The following is a 24,641-nucleotide window of genomic DNA, read 5'->3' on the forward strand; positions in this document are numbered from 1 at the left end:
TCGTGTGCTTTTGCTGCCCGTTTTCCCATCCTCGGTGTTCACACCTGCAGATGAGGCTTCTTTCTCTGAGCTCCCCAGCAGGGACCAACGTGCTGCCACACTGCCCTTCCCCATGGCTCTGGCTGGAGCCGTCTCTGCCCAAGACTACCTTGCCGTGCTGAGATGACTAGGGCAGAAGATACTTGGGGAAGGGAGGGATCTCAGGAGGGTAGGCCGTCCAACCTCCTGCTCTCAGAGCTTTGTGCTTCTTCTGACTGGATAGCCGTGGCCATTTCAAGGCTCTGAGAGGAAACTTGGGAAGGCCTGGCTGTGTCTGCCTTAGCCCTTCCCACCTCTAGGTGGGCACAGGGGCATGGCGATCGTGTGGCAGCAGCCCTGCACATGCAGTGGTCGTCTCCATTTCCCTGGATGTCCACATGTGGCTGATATCAAGGCAATAAAAGGAGGTAATGCCAGGCATGCTGGTTTTGCAGAGGATTTGGAAGAGCTTCTGCAAGGCACCTATGGCACTCTCCCATATTCAAGGTGGGCTTTGGGAAAGTACGGTGTTTATTGCTGGTGGGAGACCAGAGGAAGCTCTGTGGGATGTGCTCTACAAAACACAGCTGGGACTGTCATCATCAGTCACAGCACTCTGAGCAAGCGGCCCCAGTGCTCCAAGGCCACCACCATGGGAGACTCAGGCAGCCCCGACCAACACGTCCTGAGCTCTGGGGGAAGTGGGGAGTGAGAAGAAGGAAGGGTGAAAGAAATCCGGGAGTCGACATTGCGATGCAACAGAGCTTTTATTGCAGGTGCAGGGGAGGAGGGAGTTGGGAGAAGAGCAGGGCCCTGTCGAGGGCCTTCCCCTGCCTCCTGGCAGTGGGCAGAGTGAGAGTGAGCATCAGCCGTGCTGCAGGAGCAGGCAGCCAGTGCGGGTCTCTGTCGTCAGGGGGCAGGGAGTCTTGAAGGGATGCTCAGGCGGGGGGCAGGAGGAAAGGCAGAGCAGGGCCCCAGGCAGGCACGAGTCATCCAAGCTCTGGAGCACAGCAAGGCCAGAGGCATGTCCTTCCACAGAGCACCATGTCGGGACGTAGCAGGGCCATTTCCAGAGCTGTCCTTCATCTGCAGCCGCACCCAGAGTGGGGCTTAGCAGGGCCCGCAGCTGCCACTGAGGTACCTGTGGCCTCGGCGCCAGCCGCCATATCCGCAGCTCCCGTAGCCTCCGTAGCCCCCATAAAGACCATAGCCTCCATAGCCTCCATAGCCTCCATAGCCTCCATAGCCTCCATAGCCTCCATAGCCACCAAGGCCTCCATAAGCCCCATAACCCCCAAAGCCTCCAAAACCACCACGGCCTCCAAAAGTGCCGCCGTAGCCCCCTGCCACGCCGGGCGCTCCTGCCGAGCCAACAACGCTGTACTGCGGGAAGGAGCTGAGGATGGGCCCGGGGAAGGTGACCACCGAGGCCGGGGGCTGGATCACCACCGTGGAGTCGGGGCACTGCCGCACACAGGGCTCGTTGGCGGTGTCAGCCAGCGGGGCCGGGGCGGCCACCCCACAGGGAGAGACACACAGGTTGGAGCAGGACATCTTTCAGGCAGACTCAGGGAACCCTGGAAAACACACCTGTGATCAGGGAAGGGTACGGGGAAGGGGCTGTGTTGAGGGATGCAGGGAGAGATGCCCAAGGATCTTCCAAGAGCTGGACTTACCCGGTTGATGAGGAGAGTCAAGCGGAGGAAGGTGGATAGAGTGCTGTGAAGGGCTCAGCTCTTTTATACGTATCCCAGTCTGCCCCAGGGCATCAGCCAAGGGTGGTGGTACAAACGCCAGGTAATCATGAGATCAAGTGGAGAAGCATCATGACACATATTGTGTTGCAAAAAAATTACATCCCTCTTTATTTAGTAGTTTTGGCATGGAAATTGTCCCAGTAGAAGGTAGGGTTGATGGGAGGGACACAGCATGACTACCTTTCACATAAAAGACATGGTGCTGCTCTAGCTGGCAAGGCAGCACCATTAATCCCCAACCTGTACCTAATCCCTTCTTTTGCTTACATGGAAGAGTCCTAAACATCTTGCAGAAGTGCTTTACTGTCCTGTGACTGTTTGTCATTACCTCCTCTTTTACAAGCTTTTATACTGAGGCACTAGGGGTTGGGCAGAGGGAAAAGCCACTCAACACGCTCAGAGTACGTCCCAAATTCCCACCACGTTTGGATGCCAGCAATAGCTGTGCATGTTACAGTCTTGGGTTCCTGAGACATCTCTCTGAATTGCCCACCCCTAAGGCTCTGCGGGACAATAGGACTTTTAGGTCCCAGTTTCACTAGAAAGTATGCATAGGGTAGTTGTGGTGAATCCAATGTTTGATGGAACACTAAACACACAGGGCCTCATAGCGAAGCAATGGACATGGCAGTGGGATAGATCACAGGAGACTTCTGATGGGGAGACATATAGAGGAGCAGAAGGGTAGCAATGGGACCATATCACTCACAGCTCCTTCAGCATGGTTCTCCCCAAGCCCTCTTTGGAAGGAGTCGATTACTCAGCTGGGCACTGAGGGCCATGCCAGGAGAGGATGGCCAAGCACCTGCAGAGAGACAGGCTGCAGCTCACCACGCTCCTCACAGCCACAGCCACGCTGGCACTGCTGGCTCTGAGCATGAGTCCAGCCTGCTGCTGCGTGTGGTGTGGTTGGCACAGCAATCTTCTGCAAGATGCCCAGGATTCTTCTACATAAGCAAAGTGAGGGATTATGGACAGATCAGGGTTTATTGGTGCCGTGAGTTCATCTACCGCAGCACCTTGTCTCTCCTTTAATGATGTGTCACTCTGTCCATCCCATCACCTTTTTCTTCTCCAGGGCATATTTGCACACCAATGTCCCCAATGTGGAGGGGTATAATTGTCCCACACTATCCGTGTCATGAAGCTTGTTTGCTTGAATTCATAATTACGTGGGGTTTTTGCAGCCGCCCCCTTGTTTGATGCCCCGGGCAGTCTCAGACATGTATAAAAGAGCTGAGGGCTTCGCAGCCCTCTGTTCAACGTCCTCCACTTGACTCTCCTGATCACTGTGGTAAGTCCAAGTCTTGTCCCTCTTTCCTTCCTCAGCAGAGGCTTTCTCAGGGCATCATTTGCTGTGTGCTCCACCACTCTTTCATAGTGCGTGGTTAGGATGTGATGGGGTGTTTCAGAGCCATGGAAAGGATGGAAGTTTAACCTTGTAGGTACAAGGCTCCCAGTGTACCAATGTGCTCCAAGTCCTTTGGGAGCTTCCTTTGCCATCTGTTTTGGAGGAGGAAGCTTTTCCTCACTCGTGTGGGCAAGTCAGGGCCAGGGACGATACAGGGAGCAAGGGGTTTCCACCAGCATTTCAACTCTGGAACATGTTTTTGCTCCGAATGCCCAAGATGATGCCGAGCATGTGCTGAGACACAGGTTCCAAGTGCAAGAGAGCCAGGAGGGATTTGGGATCAGGTCCTGCACTGAACCGTAGCTCTACCTTGTCTTACAGGTCTAGTCCCTGAAACCGAAGGATGTCCTGCTCCAACCTGTGTGTCTCTCCCTGTGGGGTGGCCGCCCCGGCCCCGCTGGCTGACACCGCCAACGAGCCCTGTGTGCGGCAGTGCCCCGACTCCACGGTGGTGATCCAGCCCCCGGCCTCGGTGGTCACCTTCCCCGGGCCCATCCTCAGCTCCTTCCCGCAGTACAGCGTTGTTGGCTCGGCAGGAGCGCCCGGCGTGGCAGGGGGCTACGGCGGCACTTTTGGAGGCAGTGGTGGTTTTGGAGGCTTTGGGGGTTATGGGGCTTATGGAGGCCTTGGTGGCTATGGAGGCCTTGGTGGCTATGGAGGCTATGGAGGCTATGGAGGCTATGGAGGCTATGGTCTTTATGGGGGCTACGGAGGCTATGGGAGCTGCGGATATGGCGGCTGGCGCCGAGGCCACAGGTACCTCAGTGGCAGCTGCGGGCCCTGCTAAGCCCCACTCTGGGTGCGGCTGCAGATGAAGGACAGCTCTGGAAATGGCCCTGCTACGTCCCGACATGGTGCTCTGTGGAAGGACATGCCTCTGGCCTTGCTGTGCTCCAGAGCTTGGATGACTCGTGCCTGCCTGGGGCCCTGCTCTGCCTTTCCTCCTGCCCCCCGCCTGAGCATCCCTTCAAGACTCCCTGCCCCCTGACGACAGAGACCCGCACTGGCTGCCTGCTCCTGCAGCACGGCTGATGCTCACTCTCACTCTGCCCACTGCCAGGAGGCAGGGGAAGGCCCTCGACAGGGCCCTGCTCTTCTCCCAACTCCCTCCTCCCCTGCACCTGCAATAAAAGCTCTGTTGCATCGCAATGTCGACTCCCGGATTTCTTTCACCCTTCCTTCTTCTCACTCCCCACTTCCCCCAGAGCTCAGGACGTGTTGGTCGGGGCTGCCTGAGTCTCCCATGGTGGTGGCCTTGGAGCACTGGGGCCGCTTGCTCAGAGTGCTGTGACTGATGATGACAGTCCCAGCTGTGTTTTGTAGAGCACATCCCACAGAGCTTCCTCTGGTCTCCCACCAGCAATAAACACCGTACTTTCCCAAAGCCCACCTTGAATATGGGAGAGTGCCATAGGTGCCTTGCAGAAGCTCTTCCAAATCCTCTGCAAAACCAGCATGCCTGGCATTACCTCCTTTTATTGCCTTGATATCAGCCACATGTGGACATCCAGGGAAATGGAGACGACCACTGCATGTGCAGGGCTGCTGCCACACGATCGCCATGCCCCTGTGCCCACCTAGAGGTGGGAAGGGCTAAGGCAGACACAGCCAAGCCTTCCCAAGTTTCCTCTCAGAGCCTTGAAATGGCCACGGCTATCCAGTCAGAAGAAGCACAAAGCTCTGAGAGCAGGAGGTTGGACGGCCTACCCTCCTGAGATCCCTCCCTTCCCCAAGTATCTTCTGCCCTAGTCATCTCAGCACGGCAAGGTAGTCTTGGGCAGAGACGGCTCCAGCCAGAGCCATGGGGAAGGGCAGTGTGGCGGCACGTTGGTCCCTGCTGGGGAGCTCAGAGAAAGAAGCCTCATCTGCAGGTGTGAACACCGAGGATGGGAAAACGGGCAGCAAAAGCACACGAGCAGGCAGGTGTTTTTTCCACCACCTGACTGAAGCTGCACGACTTCTCTTTGCCTCGAGGTGTTTCAGTCTCTGCCCATGCTCACATCTACCAAGATTCCCCTGCACTGACTCTCGGCCAGCCACCGTGTCCTGGCTCACGCGATGGCCCCGGCACGTCTGCTGAGGGCACAGTGGTGGAAGGGGGTTCTGGTGACCCGATGACAGCTGCTGTGGGTGGGTGCTCTGGGGGGTTGCGGCAGCGTGGGCTGCTCAGTGGGCTGGCTGGTGAGGGAGGGCAGCCAAGGGCCATCAAAGGTCTGTCCAGAGCAGCAGTCTGTGGGCAGCTCTCTTGTCGTTTCCAGGCAGAGCCGTGTCCCCAGGCGGTGGGTGGGTGATTCAGGGAGTGTTGGGAAGAGCTTCTGGTCAAGCACTGGGGGCAAGAGAGCATCAGAAGTGCTCCAAGGAGCAGTGGAAGATGACAGAAAAACAGGATGAGGCAATGGTGGAGGGGTGCAGGAATGTGGAGGGGATGGAGGCAAGGCATCTGGGGAGGTGCTGGGGGTTGCTCACCCTCTCCCCTCTGGAGCCATGGCCTCCCAGGCGGCTCTGAGCTGGGCCTTTGCCCTTGGAGTGGCTCCATGGGCATCCTCATCCCCACAGCTCGGGGGCTGCAGGCAGCCCGTGGGGAATGGCCAGAGTGGGCGGCAAACTCACGGTGGGGCCCAGCAGCTCTTCTTGGGCTGCGCAGAGCAGGAGCCCAAAGTGGGGAGAAGACAGGGAGGCAAAGAGGGAGAAGCTGCTGTTGAAGGAGAAGCGCACGAGCCCTGCTGCAAGTGACTGTCTGGAGGAGGGACGTGCTGCCAAGGTTTGCTCGTTTGGGCTGGCATGGAGTTAGTTTTCTTTACAGAAGCTAGTATGGGGCTATGTTTTGGATTTTGCTGGAAACAGTGCTGCGGATTCCGGGATGTTTTCATTATTGCTTAGGCGTGCTTAGAAAGAGTCAAAGAGTTTTCTGCTTCTCACAGCTGCCCAGCAGCGAGTGGGATGGGGATGCACAAGAATGTGGGAGACAACGCAGCTGGGAAAGCAGAGCCCAAGTGACCAGAAGGATATTCCATCCCACGTGACATCGTGCTGAGCATTGAAAGCTGGGGGAGGCAGTAGGAAGGAGGTGGTGTTCGTACTGATGGAGTTTGTCTTACTCTTCCCAAGTGACAGCTGCAGATACCGAGGCCCTGCTGTCCTGGAGATGGCTAAACACCTGCCTGCTGGTGGGAAGTAGTGAGTGAATCCCTAGGTTTCCTTTGACTGGGCGTGTGGCTTCTTCTTTACATAATGAACTGCCTTTATCTCAACCCACGAGCTTTCTCCTGTTTCATCTCCTGATTCTTTCTACCATCCCACGTGGGGACAGCGACGGGGCATCTGGGTGGTGTTTAGTAGCCGGCTGGGGTTCAACCAGGATGCAAGGGGAGTCAGGAGGAAGCGAGGCAGCTCCTGCAGGTGCCCTTGCTTAGGCCACAGTTGGGAGGTGGCTGGGACAGCCCAGGGGCAAAGGTCGCCACTCAGGGCATTGGGTATAGAGGAGGGGTGAAGAACAACCAGGAGTCGACATTGCGATGCAACAGAGCTTTTATTGCAGGTGCAGGGGAGGAGGGAGTTGGGAGAAGAGCAGGGCCCTGTCGAGGGCCTTCCCCTGCCTCCTGGCAGTGGGCAGAGTGAGAGTGAGCATCAGCCGTGCTGCAGGAGCAGGCAGCCAGTGCGGGTCTCTGTCGTCAGGGGGCAGGGAGTCTTGAAGGGATGCTCAGGCGGGGGGCAGGAGGAAAGGCAGAGCAGGGTCCCAGGCAGGCATGAGTCATCCAAGCTCTGGAGCACAGCAAGGCCAGAGGCATGTCCTTCCACAGAGCACCATGTCGGGACGTAGCAGGGCCTTTTCCAGAGCTGTCCTTCATCTGCAGCCGCACCCAGAGTGGGGCTTAGCAGGGCCCGCAGCTGCCACTGAGGTACCTGTGGCCTCGGCGCCAGCCGCCATATCCGCAGCTCCCGTAGCCTCCGTAGCCCCCATAAAGACCATAGCCTCCATAGCCTCCATAGCCTCCATAGCCTCCATAGCCACCAAGGCCTCCATAGCCACCAAGGCCTCCATAAGCCCCATAACCCCCAAAGCCTCCAAAACCACCACGGCCTCCAAAAGTGCCGCCGTAGCCCCCTGCCACGCCGGGCGCTCCTGCCGAGCCAACAACGCTGTACTGCGGGAAGGAGCTGAGGATGGGCCCGGGGAAGGTGACCACCGAGGCCGGGGGCTGGATCACCACCGTGGAGTCGGGGCACTGCCGCACACAGGGCTCGTTGGCGGTGTCAGCCAGCGGGGCCGGGGCGGCCACCCCACAGGGAGAGACACACAGGTTGGAGCAGGACATCTTTCAGGCAGACTCAGGGAACCCTGGAAAACACACCTGTGATCAGGGAAGGGTACGGGGAAGGGGCTGTGTTGAGGGATGCAGGGAGAGATGCCCAAGGATCTTCCAAGAGCTGGACTTACCCGGTTGATGAGGAGAGTCAAGCGGAGGAAGGTGGACAGAGTGCTGTGAAGGGCTCAGCTCTTTTATACGTATCCCAGTCTGCCCCAGGGCATCAGCCACGTTTGGTGGTGCAAACCCCAGGTAATCATGAGATCAAGTGGAGAAGCGTCATGACACACATTCTGATGAAAAAATTTATATCCCTCTTTATATGCGGTTAAAGGTGTGCCAACAGTCCTTGGAGAGGATAGGGGTGATGGGAGGGTCAGACCATGACACACGGTTACATGAAAGACAAGGTGCTGCGGTAGCTGATGTCACAGCACTAATAAACCCCAATCTGTCCGAAATCCCCCACTTTGACTACCTCTAAGACTCCCATGCACCGTTCAGGATATGGAGTGCCCAACTGCCTCGCACCACGCTGCTGCTCCTGTAGTCATAGCCCGCAGCAACAGCCCAGTCACGCACCAGAGCCAGCGGTGCTCAGAGTCCCTCCGCATGTGCCTGTGGGGACACATGCAGCCTGGCTCTCTGCAGGTGTTCGGCCAGCCTCTCCTGGCACAGCCCTCAATGCCCAGCGGAGTAGCTGAGTCCCGCCAGAGGCAGCTTGAGGAGGACCATGCTCAGAGACACGTGTCCATGGAAGCCGAGAGTGTCCGCGTCCCCTTCCTGCCCTCCAGCTCCCCTGTGCGTGTCTCCTCTCCCACACGACCTTGCCTCCTGATCTCACCACTCCCCAGCCACGTTTGTGTTGAGGCCCCGGGTGTATGGGTCTTTGCCCCACACATCAAAGAGTGCCCCTGGTTCTTGCATGGCTGTTAACTGGGCACTCCCAAACACACCATGTCAAGCATGCCCATGGAGATGGCCAAGGCCGAGGGATGCCCCTGACCTGTTACCTGGAAGGGACCCCAGTCGACAATGGCTTTGGGAGATGGTGGGCATTTGGGAGGCACTCTGAGCGTGTGGAGTGGCTTTTCCCTCTGCAAAACCTCCCAGTGCCCCAGTTTACCAGCTTGTAAAAGGGGAGGTAATGACAGGTTGTGCAGAGGATTGCAAAGCACTTTTAGGATAGTCAGGACTCTTCAATGTCAACAAAGTGTGGGGATTAGGGACAGATCAGGGACTGTAAATACAACATGAGTATCGCAGTTCATCCCTCTCGTCAGCCCTATCCCCTCCAATGACCATTTGCACACTAATAACCACATAGAAAAAGAGCCATAAATATTTTGCATCGCTATCTGTGTCATGATGCTTCTCCACTTGATCTCATGATTACCTGTGTTTTCCACCCCCACCCCTTGGCTGATGCCCTGGGGCAGACTGGGACATGTATAAAAGAGCTGAGCCCTTCACAGCACTCTATCCACCTTCCTCCGCTTGACTCTCCTCATCAACCGGGTAAGTCCAGCTCTTGGAAGATCCTTGGGCATCTCTCCCTGCATCCCTCAACACAGCCCCTTCCCCGTACCCTTCCCTGATCACAGGTGTGTTTTCCAGGGTTCCCTGAGTCTGCCTGAAAGATGTCCTGCTCCAACCTGTGTGTCTCTCCCTGTGGGGTGGCCGCCCCGGCCCCGCTGGCTGACACCGCCAACGAGCCCTGTGTGCGGCAGTGCCCCGACTCCACGGTGGTGATCCAGCCCCCGGCCTCGGTGGTCACCTTCCCCGGGCCCATCCTCAGCTCCTTCCCGCAGTACAGCGTTGTTGGCTCGGCAGGAGCGCCCGGCGTGGCAGGGGGCTACGGCGGCACTTTTGGAGGCCGTGGTGGTTTTGGAGGCTTTGGGGGTTATGGGGCTTATGGAGGCCTTGGTGGCTATGGAGGCCTTGGTGGCTATGGAGGCTATGGAGGCTATGGAGGCTATGGAGGCTATGGTCTTTATGGGGGCTACGGAGGCTACGGGAGCTGCGGATATGGCGGCTGGCGCCGAGGCCACAGGTACCTCAGTGGCAGCTGCGGGCCCTGCTAAGCCCCACTCTGGGTGCGGCTGCAGATGAAGGACAGCTCTGGAAATGGCCCTGCTACGTCCCGACATGGTGCTCTGTGGAAGGACATGCCTCTGGCCTTGCTGTGCTCCAGAGCTTGGATGACTCGTGCCTGCCTGGGGCCCTGCTCTGCCTTTCCTCCTGCCCCCCGCCTGAGCATCCCTTCAAGACTCCCTGCCCCCTGACGACAGAGACCCGCACTGGCTGCCTGCTCCTGCAGCACGGCTGATGCTCACTCTCACTCTGCCCACTGCCAGGAGGCAGGGGAAGGCCCTCGACAGGGCCCTGCTCTTCTCCCAACTCCCTCCTCCCCTGCACCTGCAATAAAAGCTCTGTTGCATCGCAATGTCGACTCCCGGATTTCTTTCACCCTTCCTTCTTCTCACTCCCCACTTCCCCCAGAGCTCAGGACGTGTTGGTCGGGGCTGCCTGAGTCTCCCATGGTGGTGGCCTTGGAGCACTGGGGCCGCTTGCTCAGAGTGCTGTGACTGATGATGACAGTCCCAGCTGTGTTTTGTAGAGCACATCCCACAGAGCTTCCTCTGGTCTCCCACCAGCAATAAACACCGTACTTTCCCAAAGCCCACCTTGAATATGGGAGAGTGCCATAGGTGCCTTGCAGAAGCTCTTCCAAATCCTCTGCAAAACCAGCATGCCTGGCATTACCTCCTTTTATTGCCTTGATATCAGCCACATGTGGACATCCAGGGAAATGGAGACGACCACTGCATGTGCAGGGCTGCTGCCACACGATCGCCATGCCCCTGTGCCCACCTAGAGGTGGGAAGGGCTAAGGCAGACACAGCCAAGCCTTCCCAAGTTTCCTCTCAGAGCCTTGAAATGGCCACGGCTATCCAGTCAGAAGAAGCACAAAGCTCTGAGAGCAGGAGGTTGGACGGCCTACCCTCCTGAGATCCCTCCCTTCCCCAAGTATCTTCTGCCCTAGTCATCTCAGCACGGCAAGGTAGTCTTGGGCAGAGACGGCTCCAGCCAGAGCCATGGGGAAGGGCAGTGTGGCAGCACGTTGGTCCCTGCTGGGGAGCTCAGAGAAAGAAGCCTCATCTGCAGGTGTGAACACCGAGGATGGGAAAACGGGCAGCAAAAGCACACGAGCAGGCAGGTGTTTTTTCCACCACCTGACTGAAGCTGCACGACTTCTCTTTGCCTCGAGGTGTTTCAGTCTCTGCCCATGCTCACATCTACCAAGATTCCCCTGCACTGACTCTTGGCCAGCCACCGTGTCCTGGCTCACGCGATGGCCCCGGCACGTCTGCTGAGGGCACAGTGGTGGAAGGGGGTTCTGGTGACCCGATGACAGCTGCTGTGGGTGGGTGCTCTGGGGGGTTGCGGCAGCGTGGGCTGCTCAGTGGGCTGGCTGGTGAGGGAGGGCAGCCAAGGGCCATCAAAGGTCTGTCCAGAGCAGCAGTCTGTGGGCAGCTCTCTTGTCGTTTCCAGGCAGAGCCGTGTCCCCAGGCGGTGGGTGGGTGATTCAGGGAGTGCTGGGAAGAGCTTCTGGTCAAGCACTGGGGGCAAGAGAGCATCAGAAGTGCTCCAAGGAGCAGTGGAAGATGACAGAAAAACAGGATGAGGCAATGGTGGAGGGGTGCAGGAATGTGGAGGGGATGGAGGCAAGGCATCTGGGGAGGTGCTGGGGGTTGCTCACCCTCTCCCCTCTGGAGCCATGGCCTCCCAGGCGGCTCTGAGCTGGGCCTTTGCCCTTGGAGTGGCTCCATGGGCATCCTCATCCCCACAGCTCGGGGGCTGCAGGCAGCCCGTGGGGAATGGCCAGAGTGGGCGGCAAACTCACGGTGGGGCCCAGCAGCTCTTCTTGGGCTGCGCAGAGCAGGAGCCCAAAGTGGGGAGAAGACAGGGAGGCAAAGAGGGAGAAGCTGCTGTTGAAGGAGAAGCGCACGAGCCCTGCTGCAAGTGACTGTCTGGAGGAGGGACGTGCTGCCAAGGTTTGCTCGTTTGGGCTGGCATGGAGTTAGTTTTCTTTACAGAAGCTAGTATGGGGCTATGTTTTGGATTTTGCTGGAAACAGTGCTGCGGATTCCGGGATGTTTTCGTTATTGCTTAGGCGTGCTTAGAAAGAGTCAAAGAGTTTTCTGCTTCTCACAGCTGCCCAGCAGCGAGTGGGATGGGGATGCACAAGAATGTGGGAGACAACGCAGCTGGGAAAGCGGAGCCCAAGTGACCAGAAGGATATTCCATCCCACGTGACATCGTGCTGAGCATTGAAAGCTGGGGGAGGCAGTAGGAAGGAGGTGGTGTTCGTACTGATGGAGTTTGTCTTACTCTTCCCAAGTGACAGCTGCAGATACCGAGGCCCTGCTGTCCTGGAGATGGCTAAACACCTGCCTGCTGGTGGGAAGTAGTGAGTGAATCCCTAGGTTTCCTTTGACTGGGCGTGTGGCTTCTTCTTTACATAATGAACTGCCTTTATCTCAACCCACGAGCTTTCTCCTGTTTCATCTCCTGATTCTTTCTACCATCCCACGTGGGGACAGCGACGGGGCATCTGGGTGGTGTTTAGTAGCCGGCTGGGGTTCAACCAGGATGCAAGGGGAGTCAGGAGGAAGCGAGGCAGCTCCTGCAGGTGCCCTTGCTTAGGCCACAGTTGGGAGGTGGCTGGGACAGCCCAGGGGCAAAGGTCGCCACTCAGGGCATTGGGTATAGAGGAGGGGTGAAGAACAACCAGGAGTCGACATTGCGATGCAACAGAGCTTTTATTGCAGGTGCAGGGGAGGAGGGAGTTGGGAGAAGAGCAGGGCCCTGTCGAGGGCCTTCCCCTGCCTCCTGGCAGTGGGCAGAGTGAGAGTGAGCATCAGCCGTGCTGCAGGAGCAGGCAGCCAGTGCGGGTCTCTGTCGTCAGGGGGCAGGGAGTCTTGAAGGGATGCTCAGGCGGGGGGCAGGAGGAAAGGCAGAGCAGGGCCCCAGGCAGGCACGAGTCATCCAAGCTCTGGAGCACAGCAAGGCCAGAGGCATGTCCTTCCACAGAGCACCATGTCGGGACGTAGCAGGGCCATTTCCAGAGCTGTCCTTCATCTGCAGCCGCACCCAGAGTGGGGCTTAGCAGGGCCCGCAGCTGCCACTGAGGTACCTGTGGCCTCGGCGCCAGCCGCCATATCCGCAGCTCCCGTAGCCTCCATAGCCCCCATAAAGACCATAGCCTCCATAGCCTCCATAGCCTCCATAGCCTCCATAGCCACCAAGGCCTCCATAGCCACCAAGGCCTCCATAAGCCCCATAACCCCCAAAGCCTCCAAAACCACCACGGCCTCCAAAAGTGCCGCCGTAGCCCCCTGCCACGCCAGGCGCTCCTGCCGAGCCAACAACGCTGTACTGCGGGAAGGAGCTGAGGATGGGCCCGGGGAAGGTGACCACCGAGGCCGGGGGCTGGATCACCACCGTGGAGTCGGGGCACTGCCGCACACAGGGCTCGTTGGCGGTGTCAGCCAGCGGGGCCGGGGCGGCCACCCCACAGGGAGAGACACACAGGTTGGAGCAGGACATCCTTCGGTTTCAGGGACTAGACCTGTAAGACAAGGTAGAGCTACGGTTCAGTGCAGGACCTGATCCCAAATCCCTCCTGGCTCTCTTGCACTTGGATCCTGTGTCTCAGCACATGCTCGGCATCATCTTGGGCATTCGGAGCAAAAACATGTTCCAGAGTTGAAATGCTGGTGGAAACCCCTTGCTCCCTGTATCGTCCCTGGCCCTGACTTGCCCACACGAGTGAGGAAAAGCTTCCTCCTCCAAAACAGATGGCAAAGGAAGCTCCCAAAGGACTTGGAGCACATTGGTACACTGGGAGCCTTGTACCTACAATGTTAAAGTCCCATCCTTTCCATGGCTCTGAAACACCCCATCACATCCTAACCACGCACTATGAAAGAGTGGTGGAGCACACAGCAAATGATGCCCTGAGAAAGCCTCTGCTGAGGAAGGAAAGAGGGACAAGACTTGGACTTACCACAGTGATCAGGAGAGTCAAGTGGAGGACGTTGAACAGAGGGCTGCGAAGCCCTCAGCTCTTTTATACATGTCTGAGACTGCCCGGGGCATCAAACAAGGGGGCGGCTGCAAAAACCCCACGTAATTATGAATTCAAGCAAACAAGCTTCATGACACGGATAGTGTGGGACAATTATACCCCTCCACATTGGGGACATTGGTGTGCAAATATGCCCTGGAGAAGAAAAAGGTGATGGGATGGACAGAGTGACACATCATTAAAGGAGAGACAAGGTGCTGCGGTAGATGAACTCACGGCACCAATAAACCCTGATCTGTTCATAATCCCTCACATTGCTTACGTAGAAGAATCCGGGGCGCTGTCGAGGGCCTTCCCCTGCCTCCTGACAGTGGGCAGAGTGAGAGTGAGCATCAGCCGTGCTGCAGGAGCAGGCAGCCAGTGCGGGTCTCTGTCGTCAGGGGGCAGGGAGTCTTGAAGGGATGCTCAGGCGGGGGGCAGGAGGAAAGGCAGAGCAGGGCCCCAGGCAGGCACGAGTCATCCAAGCTCTGGAGCACAGCAAGGCCAGAGGCATGTCCTTCCACAGAGCACCATGTCGGGACGTAGCAGGGCCTTTTCCAGAGCTGTCCTTCATCTGCAGCCGCACCCAGAGTGGGGCTTAGCAGGGCCCGCAGCTGCCACTGAGGTACCTGTGGCCTCGGCGCCAGCCGCCATATCCGCAGCTCCCATAGCCTCCGTAGCCCCCATAAAGACCATAGCCTCCATAGCCTCCATAGCCTCCATAGCCACCAAGGCTTCCATAGTACACATATTTTCTAAGGCTTCCATACACCCCATATCCCCCTGAATCTCAAAAACTGCCGTAGCCTCCAAATGTACCACCATAGCCCCTTACCATGCTGGGGCTCCCACCAAGCCAACAACGCTGTACTGCGGGAAGGAGCTGAGGATGGGCCCGGGGAAGGTGACCACCGAGGCCGGGGGCTGGATCACCACCATGGTGTCAGGGCACTGCTGCACACAGGGCTCGTTGTCCATTTCCTTGTTTCGGCTGTCCTAAAGTTAGTTTTCTTCACAATAGGTGGTATAATGGTGTGTTTTTGATTTGCTATGAGAACAATGTTGATAACACAGTGATGTTTTAGGTCTTGTGAAGTAATGCTTACACTAGTCAAGGGTTTTTTCAGCTTCACGTCCTCTGCCGGGTGCACAAGAATTTGGGAGAGGGCACAGCTGGGACAGCTGACCCTAACTGACCAAAGGGATATTCTACACCATATGATGTCATGTACCCAGAATGATATAATGCTGGTGGTAGACGTAGTATAAAAGAGGGGACATTCAGTGTTAATGCACTTGTCTTCCCAAGTAACCGTTACATGTGACGGGGCCCTGCTTTCCGGAGGATGGCTGAACTACTGTCTGCCCATGGGAAGGCATGAATTAATTCCTCTTGTTTTACTTGTGTGTGCAGCTTTTGCTCTACTTCTTAAACTGTCTTTATCTTAACTCACAATTTTTCTCAGTTTTATCTTTCCGATTCTCTCCCCCATCCCACTGTAGGGGAGGGGGTGAGTGGCTGTGTGGGGCTTAGCTGCTGGCTTCGGTTATACCACAACAGGCGCTGTCAGCCAGCAGGGCTGGGATGGCCACCCCACAGGAGGGGACACACTGGCTGGAGGAAGACATCCTCCTGTTCAGGATGTGAAGCTGGAAGTCAAGTTAAGAGTACCTGCTGGCATGGACAGGGCTCCGCAGCGCTCCCAGACAGGTGGGTGCCCCAGGGCACATCTTCCCACGACCTCCCTGTGCTGCCTCCATGATTCCTCCAGCTTATTGCCACATGCCAGCCCCGCACTCCTGCACCCTCCCACCACCACTTACACCTGGTCTAGACAAAGCCACCCATCCTGCAGTGCTCCGGCACTAGGTCCAGCCCCGTGCCCACCAAGGAGGCTGTCAGTGCTGCCCTGTGGTCCTGGCCACACTGCGTGCAAGTAATGCCCTTCCTTAGCCCAGCAGCAGCAGGGAGCTTTCTTATCCCCAACTCAGTAGCACCATCAGCACCCGGGCTGCCTGCTACCAGGGCTGTGCATTCTGTGGGCCAGTGCCAGTAACTGGGCTGTGAGTTTACCGAGGCTGGCAAGTCAAGGCAGTTGGGACGTGAAATGAGGGAAGCCTGGGGCCGTGACAGCTTTTACACCTCACCACAGCCCACTGCAGGAGCCTTTGCAGAAAAGCTGCCCTGAGGCTGCAGGGCGATGCCTGGTGTCCTCTGCACTGTCAGCATGTGCCTCACAGCCCAGGATTACCAGCACCGGCCCACGGTGGGTGCTGTGAAGCAGACACCAACCTCAGTGAAGCAGTGTGGGGCATGGCATAGCATGGTCCTCCCCAAGCCCTCTCTAGAGGGACAAGGTTACTCAACTGGGCAGCAAGGGCTGTGCCAGGGCTGCCTGCCTGAGCAGCCACAGCGAGGCAGGCTGCACGTGCCCGCATTCTCTGCAAGCACGGGCATGTCAGGCAGCCTGCTCTTTGTATTTTCATCATGGGGACCTGCAAGCTCCAAATACCCTGCAAGGGTCTGAAAAAGGTCAAGCCTTAGAGATTTCCCCAGCCTCTGTGAGCCCCCAGCTCTTGCCAGCACTGGGAGATGGTGAGCACTTGGGAGCCACCCTGGGCAGGGGAAAAGGCTTCGGACTTTGCCAACATTCCAATGTTGCTGTACCAGCTTGTAAAAGAAAGGTAATGACAGGCGTGATGGTTTGTGCACAGGATTGCAAAGCACTTTTGCAGATGGTCAGGACTCTTCCATGTAAGCAAAGTGGGGGGATTAGGGCCAGATCAGGGTTTATTGGTGACGCCAGGTCAGCAACATCAGCAGCACGTTGTCTTGCATGTAATGATATGTCATGGTCTGGCCCTCCCATCACCTCGTTCTTCTCTAGGGCCCATTTGCACGCCAATGTCCCAAATGAGGAGGGATATAAATGTCTCGCATCACAATCTGTGTCATGACGCTTCTCCACTTGATCTCATGATTACCTGTGTTTTCCACCCCCACCCCTTGGCTGATGCCCTGGGGCAGACTGGGATACGTATAAAAGAGCTGAGCCCTTCACAGCACTCTATCCACCTTCCTCCGCTTGACTCTCCTCATCAACCGGGTAAGTCCAGCTCTTGGAAGATCCTTGGGCATCTCTCCCTGCATCCCTCAACACAGCCCCTTCCCCGTACCCTTCCCTGATCACAGGTGTGTTTTCCAGGGTTCCCTGAGTCTGCCTGAAAGATGTCCTGCTCCAACCTGTGTGTCTCTCCCTGTGGGGTGGCCGCCCCGGCCCCGCTGGCTGACACCGCCAACGAGCCCTGTGTGCGGCAGTGCCCCGACTCCACGGTGGTGATCCAGCCCCCGGCCTCGGTGGTCACCTTCCCCGGGCCCATCCTCAGCTCCTTCCCGCAGTACAGCGTTGTTGGCTCGGCAGGAGCGCCCGGCGTGGCAGGGGGCTACGGCGGCACTTTTGGAGGCCGTGGTGGTTTTGGAGGCTTTGGGGGTTATGGGGCTTATGGAGGCCTTGGTGGCTATGGAGGCCTTGGTGGCTATGGAGGCTATGGAGGCTATGGAGGCTATGGAGGCTATGGTCTTTATGGGGGCTACGGAGGCTATGGGAGCTGCGGATATGGCGGCTGGCGCCGAGGCCACAGGTACCTCAGTGGCAGCTGCGGGCCCTGCTAAACACCAAACATCCATGGAGTTCAGTGCTGCATCTGCACTCCGTCTCCACAAGGAGCACCTCTTGTCTTCCACCACCAGATGCAGAACAGAGCTTTCAGCCCCTCTTTAGGCTGTGACACAGCAGCTACTTGAACTTTACAGTCCTTGCTTATTTGCACAGAGTAACCTTGCAGATCTTAAGCTGGTGGCTTCAGGGTTTCCAGCACTGCCTCCAAAGCTCCCCTCTCTCTGAGATACAACGAAGCTGTAGTCATCCTCAGATGCGAGTCTCTCCTGCTCTGCCCGGGTGTGAGACTCCCAAGCGGCAATAGGAGGGGGGGGAATCTTTGGGGTGGAGCCCTGGGTTGTGCCTTGCTGCAGCCTTATGATTTTTGTGTTTCCAATTCATTGTTTCTGTGTCGTTTTGATTCCTGCTGTCACTGTCTATTGCATTTTTCATCCACATTAAAGAATTTGCATTGCATCAGTAACTTGGCTTTTGGTTGGTTTGTATGAGTTTGCTCTTCTGATTTTCCATGTTAGCTAGGATTATCTTGATAATGAAGCTCAAGACAGAGGGTTAAATATCAGATGGCACATGGGTTAGCAACCGTGATTTCTAAGAGGTTCAACAGCTTGCAGTAGGCACCCTTGTGTTGTAGCACACGACAGATACAAACAAGCTCTTAGCCCGGTTGTAAGGGATAGCTTTCGAAGGAGAAAATACTGGCGAATTTATTTGTTACTTTGTGGTTCTTTTCTCAAACAGAAATATACAATGTCTTTGCATTTTTCCACGCTCAATAGTCTGAGAAGTTCAAAGCAGTACTCAGACGCTCGTAACTATTTTATACATATATAGTGTGTTATTACTGTATTAAAAGCTGACTGCTCTTGTCAGGTGCTTTGCCATTGAATAATAGTCACCTCAAAAGTACATGTTGAGACATTTCAATATACGCTTTAGTCGGAATGTGATTTTATAACCTTCAAATTTTTCATTCAAATGTGGCTCTGTACAAACCAGACCCTACGATTAGTTACTTTGCCTTCTCATCCCAGAAATTTGGATTTCTTTCTAGTCTTATCTTAAAATTTCCTGGACTAGAATAAACATATATGTGTGTGGCATTCCACAAATTTCTAACTCTTTCTTTTAACAAGGTCCCCTGTTAAAGCAGCTGAATCCATAAACAGTCTGTAGAACTACTGAGATGTTAGCAATTATTTTAAGTTAACATTGTCTCTTACTTGTACAATCTGAGACACTACTTTTCAGTTTTTACTTAGTACTTATTCATAACTTTCCAGATTTTATTTAACAGATTTAGCTAATGAAAAATGGAACTTGTGGCTGGTTCCAGCTAAATTTATAGACCTTAATGTCAAGATACAGGTTGAAAAGCAACTTGGACTGTGCTTCTGCAGGGAACACGCCAGGCATCAAAGTCAGTGAGTGCTTTCCTATGAACAGAGCCCCTCAGAAGCCATGAGAAGGCTCCATCCTGAAAGCTGCTGAAGTGTAACACAAAGATTTACTTGCAAAGATTTTAAATGAATTTTGTATTCATATTTTGTATTGTAGCCCAATTAAGCTCTGTTCCTCTTGCGAAACTGCCCTCAAAGTGTCTCTGTGTGTGTGTTCAAAGGACAGCAATTACATTCACAGTAAGAGGAGTTCTAGGGTTTAACAGGGCTTTCAAAGCACTTCACTGGCTGTTTAATGCCTAGACTGTGTTGCAGCATCGTACTATTAAGAGGTTACTACTGCTGTCAGTTAGGTACTTCAGTCATGAATAATAGAGTCGCTTCAGACTTTTGTCAAGGGATCTCACCCTAATAACAGCTGTGTGATTGCCCAGCCTGGGAACTTCACGCCGTTTCATTAGCATTCAAATGGAGCCTTGCAGTAACACTTGCAAACACTTCTCCTTACCAGCACTTAATAAAGTGAAAGGAAAGTGCAATTTTCTGCTCTGTAACAGATCAGGTCTCTAAAGCCAGAAAGGGTCCCAGACACAGCCAGCACAAAAGCGCTTGAGAAAGGGGTTTTCTTCCAACTTTTTGGCTTATTCCTCAATTAATCTGGGATTACCAGCAGGCGGTCTGTGCATTTACAAATCACTAAGATGTGGTGCTGTTGTGGCCAATGTCTGCACGTGCACTGTGATGCTAAGGCAAATTTAAGGGAATATTTCAAAATCCTTCCTAGGAAAATCCAGAATGGGTGACTTCATTTTCTGAGACACTACTGGGTTATTAGTTTGCAAAATGTGTGCTTAGGTTCAGCTGACATTCATAAAAGCTACAGGGTGCAGTAAGGCTCCGTAAAACATACCAAGCAAGTGACAAAAATCTGTGTACATTCAAGTCAGAAAAAGAAAAACAGGGACAAGTTGTGATGCTATAACATTTTTAATAAGAATAAAGCTCATAATCTAAAATAATACAGAAAGCAGAAGCAGAAAGAGTGTGTACAGAGATTAATTTATATCTGCAGAAAATCTCCCAGTTTCATTGGTAACATTCTTGTCGCTACAGCTTAGTATTTGACTATCAATTTCCATTTTCAAACTTTTCCACTTGCTTTAAATCCAATGAAACAGATCAGATAATGTACCGTTTTGCTGGTATAGCTTCAAAAGCAGTTAAGTCAGAAACAGATCCATAGGAAGGCTAGGGCAGGTACACTCTAGATTTCATTAATGGTAGCTGGGAAAGAGCTATAAATGAGTTAAGAAGTTGTTTACCCATGTTAATCCTTAGTAAGCCTGGCTTCCTTTACACCGCCAGACCCATGTAGGGTTAAGAAGCAAGCAGGGAAAAAGGAAGACAAAACATTTTGGAAGAACATTGAAGAAGCTTTACAGAAACACTGAGCTCTCCAAAAGACTACGGCTTTCAGTCACAGTCCTGGATTTAGCGCTTCCGCAAGCCCTTCCCCTAACAGCAGCCATGAATTCAGTAATTAATTCTCAGTCCTCATTTCCCATTAAATCCTTCTGGATTTAGCAGGGGTAGCAGCTCCCATAGCTGTATCTACGGACGTAGCGAGAAGAGTAGGGGTAGCAGTAGCGGTAGCTGTAGGAGGGGTAGCAGTCCCGATAACCGCACAGACCCCCGTAGCCACGGTAGCCGCAAGGACTTCCACAGTCGTAGGTCCGGTAGCTGTACACGCTCCCGTAGCTGCAGGGAGAGTAGCAGGAGTCCTCACACTGGTTCTGGTAGTAGTAAGTCATCTTGGTGCGATGGAGGGAGGCAAGCCTGAAACACCGTGGGGAAGAAAAAGCCTGTAAGGCAATGAATCCAAGAGCAAGGAAATCTCAAATAAATGCAGCAAACATGCAGGGAAGGAAGAGAGCGCCAGCAAACTCAAGGACACTGCCCAGCACCCTCCGTGCTCATCTATTGTTCTATCCTGACTTTTAGTGCTGGGTTTTCTCCATACTCCTCCATCCTGACCAGCCTTTCTGAGCTTTCCTCTACAGCCCCACTGGCTGCACCCATGGCTTTTGATGGGATCTGGGATTGTGAACCACGATGCCTGTGTCCAAAGGGAACCATCAGGAAATAAACTGGAACATCCTTCATAGCCATACTGAGATAAAGACGTTAAGGGAGAAGAGGGATATGCACAGGACTGACACAGTTTCAAGCACTCAAATATTAATGAAAATCCAGGGAGGAAAGAACATCTTACATATTAATAATTCTCATCAAATCACAACCTTAATTCCCAATACAATAATGTACCGCACTTATAGATTAGTAACTGCGAGGGGGGGAAAGAGGGGGAAAACAATACAAAATACATCTCTCCATTATTCACTAGGTTTTCTGAATGTATCCTGACTTACCCACTTCTGCAGGAAGGATAAGGCAGGAGAAGCGAATGCATTATTCTCAGCGGTGCGGGTTTTTATAGAGTGTCCAGTCCCGCCCAGAGCGTGAGAGGCATGTCTGCACCCTGGGTCAGCTCCAATTAACAAACATATTTTGCTTCCCTCATGACTCCTTCTCATTGATATACCGGTTTTCCCCAGGGTTTCTGATTATTGGTCCAGCACTGTGACATGCAGGCTACACCCTCCAGGTTTCTTTCATCTCAAAACTATATATGGCAATTAAGCCTTGGTATCATCATGCTGAATTCACCTTTTCAGTACAGCAACAAGCCAACAGAACATGCAAAGATGTACAAATTAGCGAACGTCATTTTTGGAAGACCAGCATCACCATGGATGTTGGCCCGTGTACTTTGTTGTGCTTTTTATTTTTTTCTGAAATACCTCTGGAAGGGGTAGCCTCTCCTTTTCATGTATTTCATAACTTTAATGACACGTGAAACAGCACATTCTTACCAATCCCTTCCGACATTTCCCGTGACTAGCAAAGGGGGGAAGACCATTTCTTTGATTTGATGCCATCATGCAGTAAGATATTGCTCTGACGATTGATTCAGCTAGAAAATTGGTCTGTAAGCATTAAAGTGGTATGTATGTGAGACATTTTTAGAGGAAAACCTTTCAGAGACCCAATTCTGAAGCTATAAATTACAACCTTAATAAAGCATAAAAACAGGATAACCTGATATACGTTTTTAGAAACGGTGTTACATAACAATGGGGCGTTTTCCAGTAACGTAGTATTAATATTTAAATAGTAAATCTCTTTGTACATGTAAATCTTTAATAAGTATTAATGAAGGCTTTGACATTCAAAATTTAGAGAAAGGCCCAGAACATCTGACATGCCTGTTATTATCCTTCCTTCAGGTGCGAGTAAACAGCAGTGTTTTGAGGTGAAGGTCACCAGGGAAGACTAGGATGTTGCTGCTCACCAGGTCACATTCACAGAGCTCAGCATTATTCACCGTCATTAACAGCATTATGTTAAACACCTCAACAACATTAAGAAGTCACATCAAGCCATATTTATTGTTTGGGAAACTTCTCAGGAAAACTACAGTTATTACAGAGATACGTTCCGGTTTGTTTTATCTTATTCCTTGTCGTGATCCCCTGGGTGAATCCTTTTCTAAGTGTAAACAATCACTAAGCAGCTATTTTTTTACCCAATTAATTTTGCCCCGTTTGAGCTGGGTCTCCAGAAGACTGAGTTTGTAAGTTTATTTCATATATGTTGGAAAGCTTGGAAATTTCAGATTTCGTTATTTCTGCTTGAAAGCCTCTAGATTTATTATTGATCGCTACCTTGTTTATGGTTCTCATAAAGTCACCAACTCTTTTTCTTATTCAAAAATATTTCCACTGTTCTTACACCAAAAAGGAATGCAGTTTCCTTCTGCATAGGCTTAGGAGGTGGCTGTTGAATTTTGGTAAATGCAACCGATAGAGCATAGCAAGAAAGTTAATTGGATTTTCTACAGAATGGCTTTCCTGTGGGAGGTTACAGTATACAATTAGCACATCCACACATATTGATTTCAGCGAGATACAGACCAGGCTTGTCCTGTAATCCAAACACCTTTCCTGAACTTCTGCTTTTGAGCTGGAAATAATACAAACAAAATGATAAATACACATAATACAAATATTCCAACCTAAAAATTTGATTTTGAAATAAAACCCGACCAAACAAGAAATGCTTTCTAGGGATTATAATTTCTGCAAAAAATTTGAAATTCTTTCTTCCTCAAAATAATCCAGGGTCATTGCAGGCTTCACGTACTGAAATTTGTCCATTCCCCCAAAACTGGGCTTGTGAACGTCCATCAGTTCTTCTCTCAATACCCTTCCTTCCCTTTCCTGATATAACTCAGATTTCACCACACTAATTCTACAAATATAATTGACCCAGGAAGTCTGAACATGAAAGAAAACTGCAGTGCAATGTCATGCTTTTGGAAGCCAAGAACTGACTAATGATCACAAAACAAGAAAAACAATTACATCAACTGAAGGAATGACGTGAATAAGAACTTTGTTTTGTGATGAATATGAGTTTAAAGCACAGTAGGCTTGGTCAGATAGACATATAAAAGGGAGAGAAATTCAGGGCTCTCCACTCGCATCTCCAGCCTTACATCCTCACTGAACTTGGTAAGTCAAACTTACTGCACTGTCTTTATTGCCGTGTAGTTGTTGTGTTTTTGCTATGTTACTATAGAGGTGGCGGTTATACTTTAAAAGCAAAGGCTGTGATTTCACAGCCATGCAAGTACAGTTCTTTTTTGTTAAAAATGGGATGTTAAGATGCCCACATAAGCTTAGAAGATTGTCTCATCTAGCCATGCACTGTGAGAAATTACCTTATTTTATGATATGCTGAAGCATTTCGGGTTTCTTTATTTTGAAGCAGACAATGCATTACATTTTTTCAATTATTTCAAACAAAAAACAAGTAGATATTCAACTGGGAATTAAGGCACGGACATGGGTCCAAACAAACAAGCTTTTTTTTCAGCAGAGCACTGCTGACTTGCACAAGGGAAGGATTTCTTCCATGGTGTCTTGTCTCAACAGCAAAACTGGCAGAATTGATTCCCGAACTAGTGTCTGCTCATTTATGGTCTTTCGAGAAACAGCAGACACTCATAGAGAGAACATAATACCCACAATATCCTCTGCAAAATACTAGCTGAACCCAGGCTGCAAATTCTAAGCAATGGCAACAAGAAAAGCAGCATAAAATATTTAATGGAGAAAAAGAGGGGGAAAACTAGAAAGGAGTGAGCTGGGCAAGAAGGAGCCACGGTATAGCTTTGAATGGAGATGTTCAACTGCTTGCTCTGTTTGCCCTTATCTCCTCTCCCTCTTTCCCACGCTTACACAGGGTTTGCTAGAAGCAGCAAGCTGCCACTTGGTCTCTGGGGCAGACCTTATCTTCTTCTCTTCTGCTGTGTTTCAGGCTTGCCTCCCTCCATCGCACCAAGATGACTTACTACTACCAGAACCAGTGTGAGGACTCCTGCTACTCTCCCTGCAGCTACGGGAGCGTGTACAGCTACCGGACCTACGACTGTGGAAGTCCTTGCGGCTACCGTGGCTACGGGGGTCTGTGCGGTTATCGGGACTGCTACCCCTCCTACAGCTACCGCTACTGCTACCCCTACTCTTCTCGCTACGTCCGTAGATACAGCTATGGGAGCTGCTACCCCTGCTACCCCTGCTAAACCCAGCCATATAATGACCAGATAGGAAACGAAAGGCAAAATAGTGATTTATGGCTCCTGTATGAATTTTACCTTTGCTAAGCTCCTGGACACCAACTGCAGTCAGGAACAGTCCTGAGTGCTTAGCATCTCTCTTCAATGTCTGCAGCTATTTTGAATGACCTCCTTTTAGTGTCAGCTCTTCCTTCTTAGCCTTTTTTGTTGGATATACTGTGTGCTCTGATGCAA

At 52.8% G+C, this 24,641-nt stretch overlaps 8 protein-coding genes and 1 pseudogene across 13 annotated transcripts; 4 read left to right on the top strand and 5 right to left on the bottom strand.

Annotated features, from left to right (window-relative positions):
• Positions 1–1,128: 1,128 nt before the first annotated feature.
• Positions 1,129–1,572, bottom strand: LOC135318096 (claw keratin-like). Its single transcript, XM_064474928.1, has one exon. The coding sequence runs from the start codon at positions 1,570–1,572 to the stop codon at positions 1,129–1,131; it is 444 nt and encodes a 147-aa protein (XP_064330998.1).
• Positions 1,573–3,529: 1,957 nt separating this feature from the next.
• LOC135318100 (claw keratin-like) lies at positions 3,530–3,973 on the top strand. Of its 2 annotated transcripts, XM_064474936.1 has the most exons (2): positions 3,530–3,791; positions 3,828–3,973. In XM_064474936.1, exons 1-2 carry the CDS (start codon positions 3,530–3,532, stop codon positions 3,971–3,973), a joined length of 408 nt encoding a protein of 135 aa, XP_064331006.1. The 2 variants fall into 2 exon arrangements, with proteins under 2 accessions (XP_064331006.1, XP_064331005.1); XM_064474935.1 differs by having other exon boundaries at positions 3,530–3,973.
• Positions 3,974–7,058: 3,085 nt separating this feature from the next.
• LOC135318101 (claw keratin-like) lies at positions 7,059–7,502 on the bottom strand. Of its 2 annotated transcripts, XM_064474938.1 has the most exons (2): positions 7,241–7,502; positions 7,059–7,204 (listed from the first exon to the last, which is right to left on the bottom strand). In XM_064474938.1, the coding sequence occupies exons 1-2, from the start codon at positions 7,500–7,502 to the stop codon at positions 7,059–7,061; spliced, it is 408 nt and encodes a 135-aa protein (XP_064331008.1). The 2 variants fall into 2 exon arrangements, with proteins under 2 accessions (XP_064331008.1, XP_064331007.1); XM_064474937.1 differs by having other exon boundaries at positions 7,059–7,502.
• Positions 7,503–9,133: 1,631 nt separating this feature from the next.
• LOC135318104 (claw keratin-like) lies at positions 9,134–9,577 on the top strand. 2 transcript variants are annotated; one of them, XM_064474944.1, is made up of 2 exons: positions 9,134–9,395; positions 9,432–9,577. In XM_064474944.1, the coding sequence occupies exons 1-2, from the start codon at positions 9,134–9,136 to the stop codon at positions 9,575–9,577; spliced, it is 408 nt and encodes a 135-aa protein (XP_064331014.1). The 2 variants fall into 2 exon arrangements, with proteins under 2 accessions (XP_064331014.1, XP_064331013.1); XM_064474943.1 differs by having other exon boundaries at positions 9,134–9,577.
• A 3,085-nt stretch (positions 9,578–12,662) lies between these two features.
• On the bottom strand, positions 12,663–13,106 carry LOC135318102 (claw keratin-like). 2 transcript variants are annotated; one of them, XM_064474940.1, is made up of 2 exons: positions 12,845–13,106; positions 12,663–12,808 (listed from the first exon to the last, which is right to left on the bottom strand). In XM_064474940.1, the coding sequence occupies exons 1-2, from the start codon at positions 13,104–13,106 to the stop codon at positions 12,663–12,665; spliced, it is 408 nt and encodes a 135-aa protein (XP_064331010.1). The 2 variants fall into 2 exon arrangements, with proteins under 2 accessions (XP_064331010.1, XP_064331009.1); XM_064474939.1 differs by having other exon boundaries at positions 12,663–13,106.
• Positions 13,107–14,224: 1,118 nt separating this feature from the next.
• Positions 14,225–15,255, bottom strand: LOC135318160 (claw keratin-like; annotated as a pseudogene).
• Positions 15,256–16,855: 1,600 nt separating this feature from the next.
• Positions 16,856–17,299, top strand: LOC135318186 (claw keratin-like). Of its 2 annotated transcripts, XM_064475144.1 has the most exons (2): positions 16,856–17,117; positions 17,154–17,299. In XM_064475144.1, the coding sequence occupies exons 1-2, from the start codon at positions 16,856–16,858 to the stop codon at positions 17,297–17,299; spliced, it is 408 nt and encodes a 135-aa protein (XP_064331214.1). The 2 variants fall into 2 exon arrangements, with proteins under 2 accessions (XP_064331214.1, XP_064331213.1); XM_064475143.1 differs by having other exon boundaries at positions 16,856–17,299.
• Positions 17,300–20,286: 2,987 nt separating this feature from the next.
• Positions 20,287–20,517, bottom strand: LOC135318239 (keratin-associated protein 20-1-like). The gene has a single exon (XM_064475357.1). It carries the CDS (start codon positions 20,515–20,517, stop codon positions 20,287–20,289), a length of 231 nt encoding a protein of 76 aa, XP_064331427.1.
• Positions 20,518–24,173: 3,656 nt separating this feature from the next.
• Positions 24,174–24,413, top strand: LOC135317979 (keratin-associated protein 20-1-like). The gene has a single exon (XM_064474718.1). It carries the CDS (start codon positions 24,174–24,176, stop codon positions 24,411–24,413), a length of 240 nt encoding a protein of 79 aa, XP_064330788.1.
• Positions 24,414–24,641: the final 228 nt, after the last annotated feature.

This window comes from Phalacrocorax carbo, chromosome 28 (genome assembly GCF_963921805.1).
Source record: "Phalacrocorax carbo chromosome 28, bPhaCar2.1, whole genome shotgun sequence".
Lineage (NCBI taxonomy): Eukaryota > Metazoa > Chordata > Aves > Suliformes > Phalacrocoracidae > Phalacrocorax > Phalacrocorax carbo.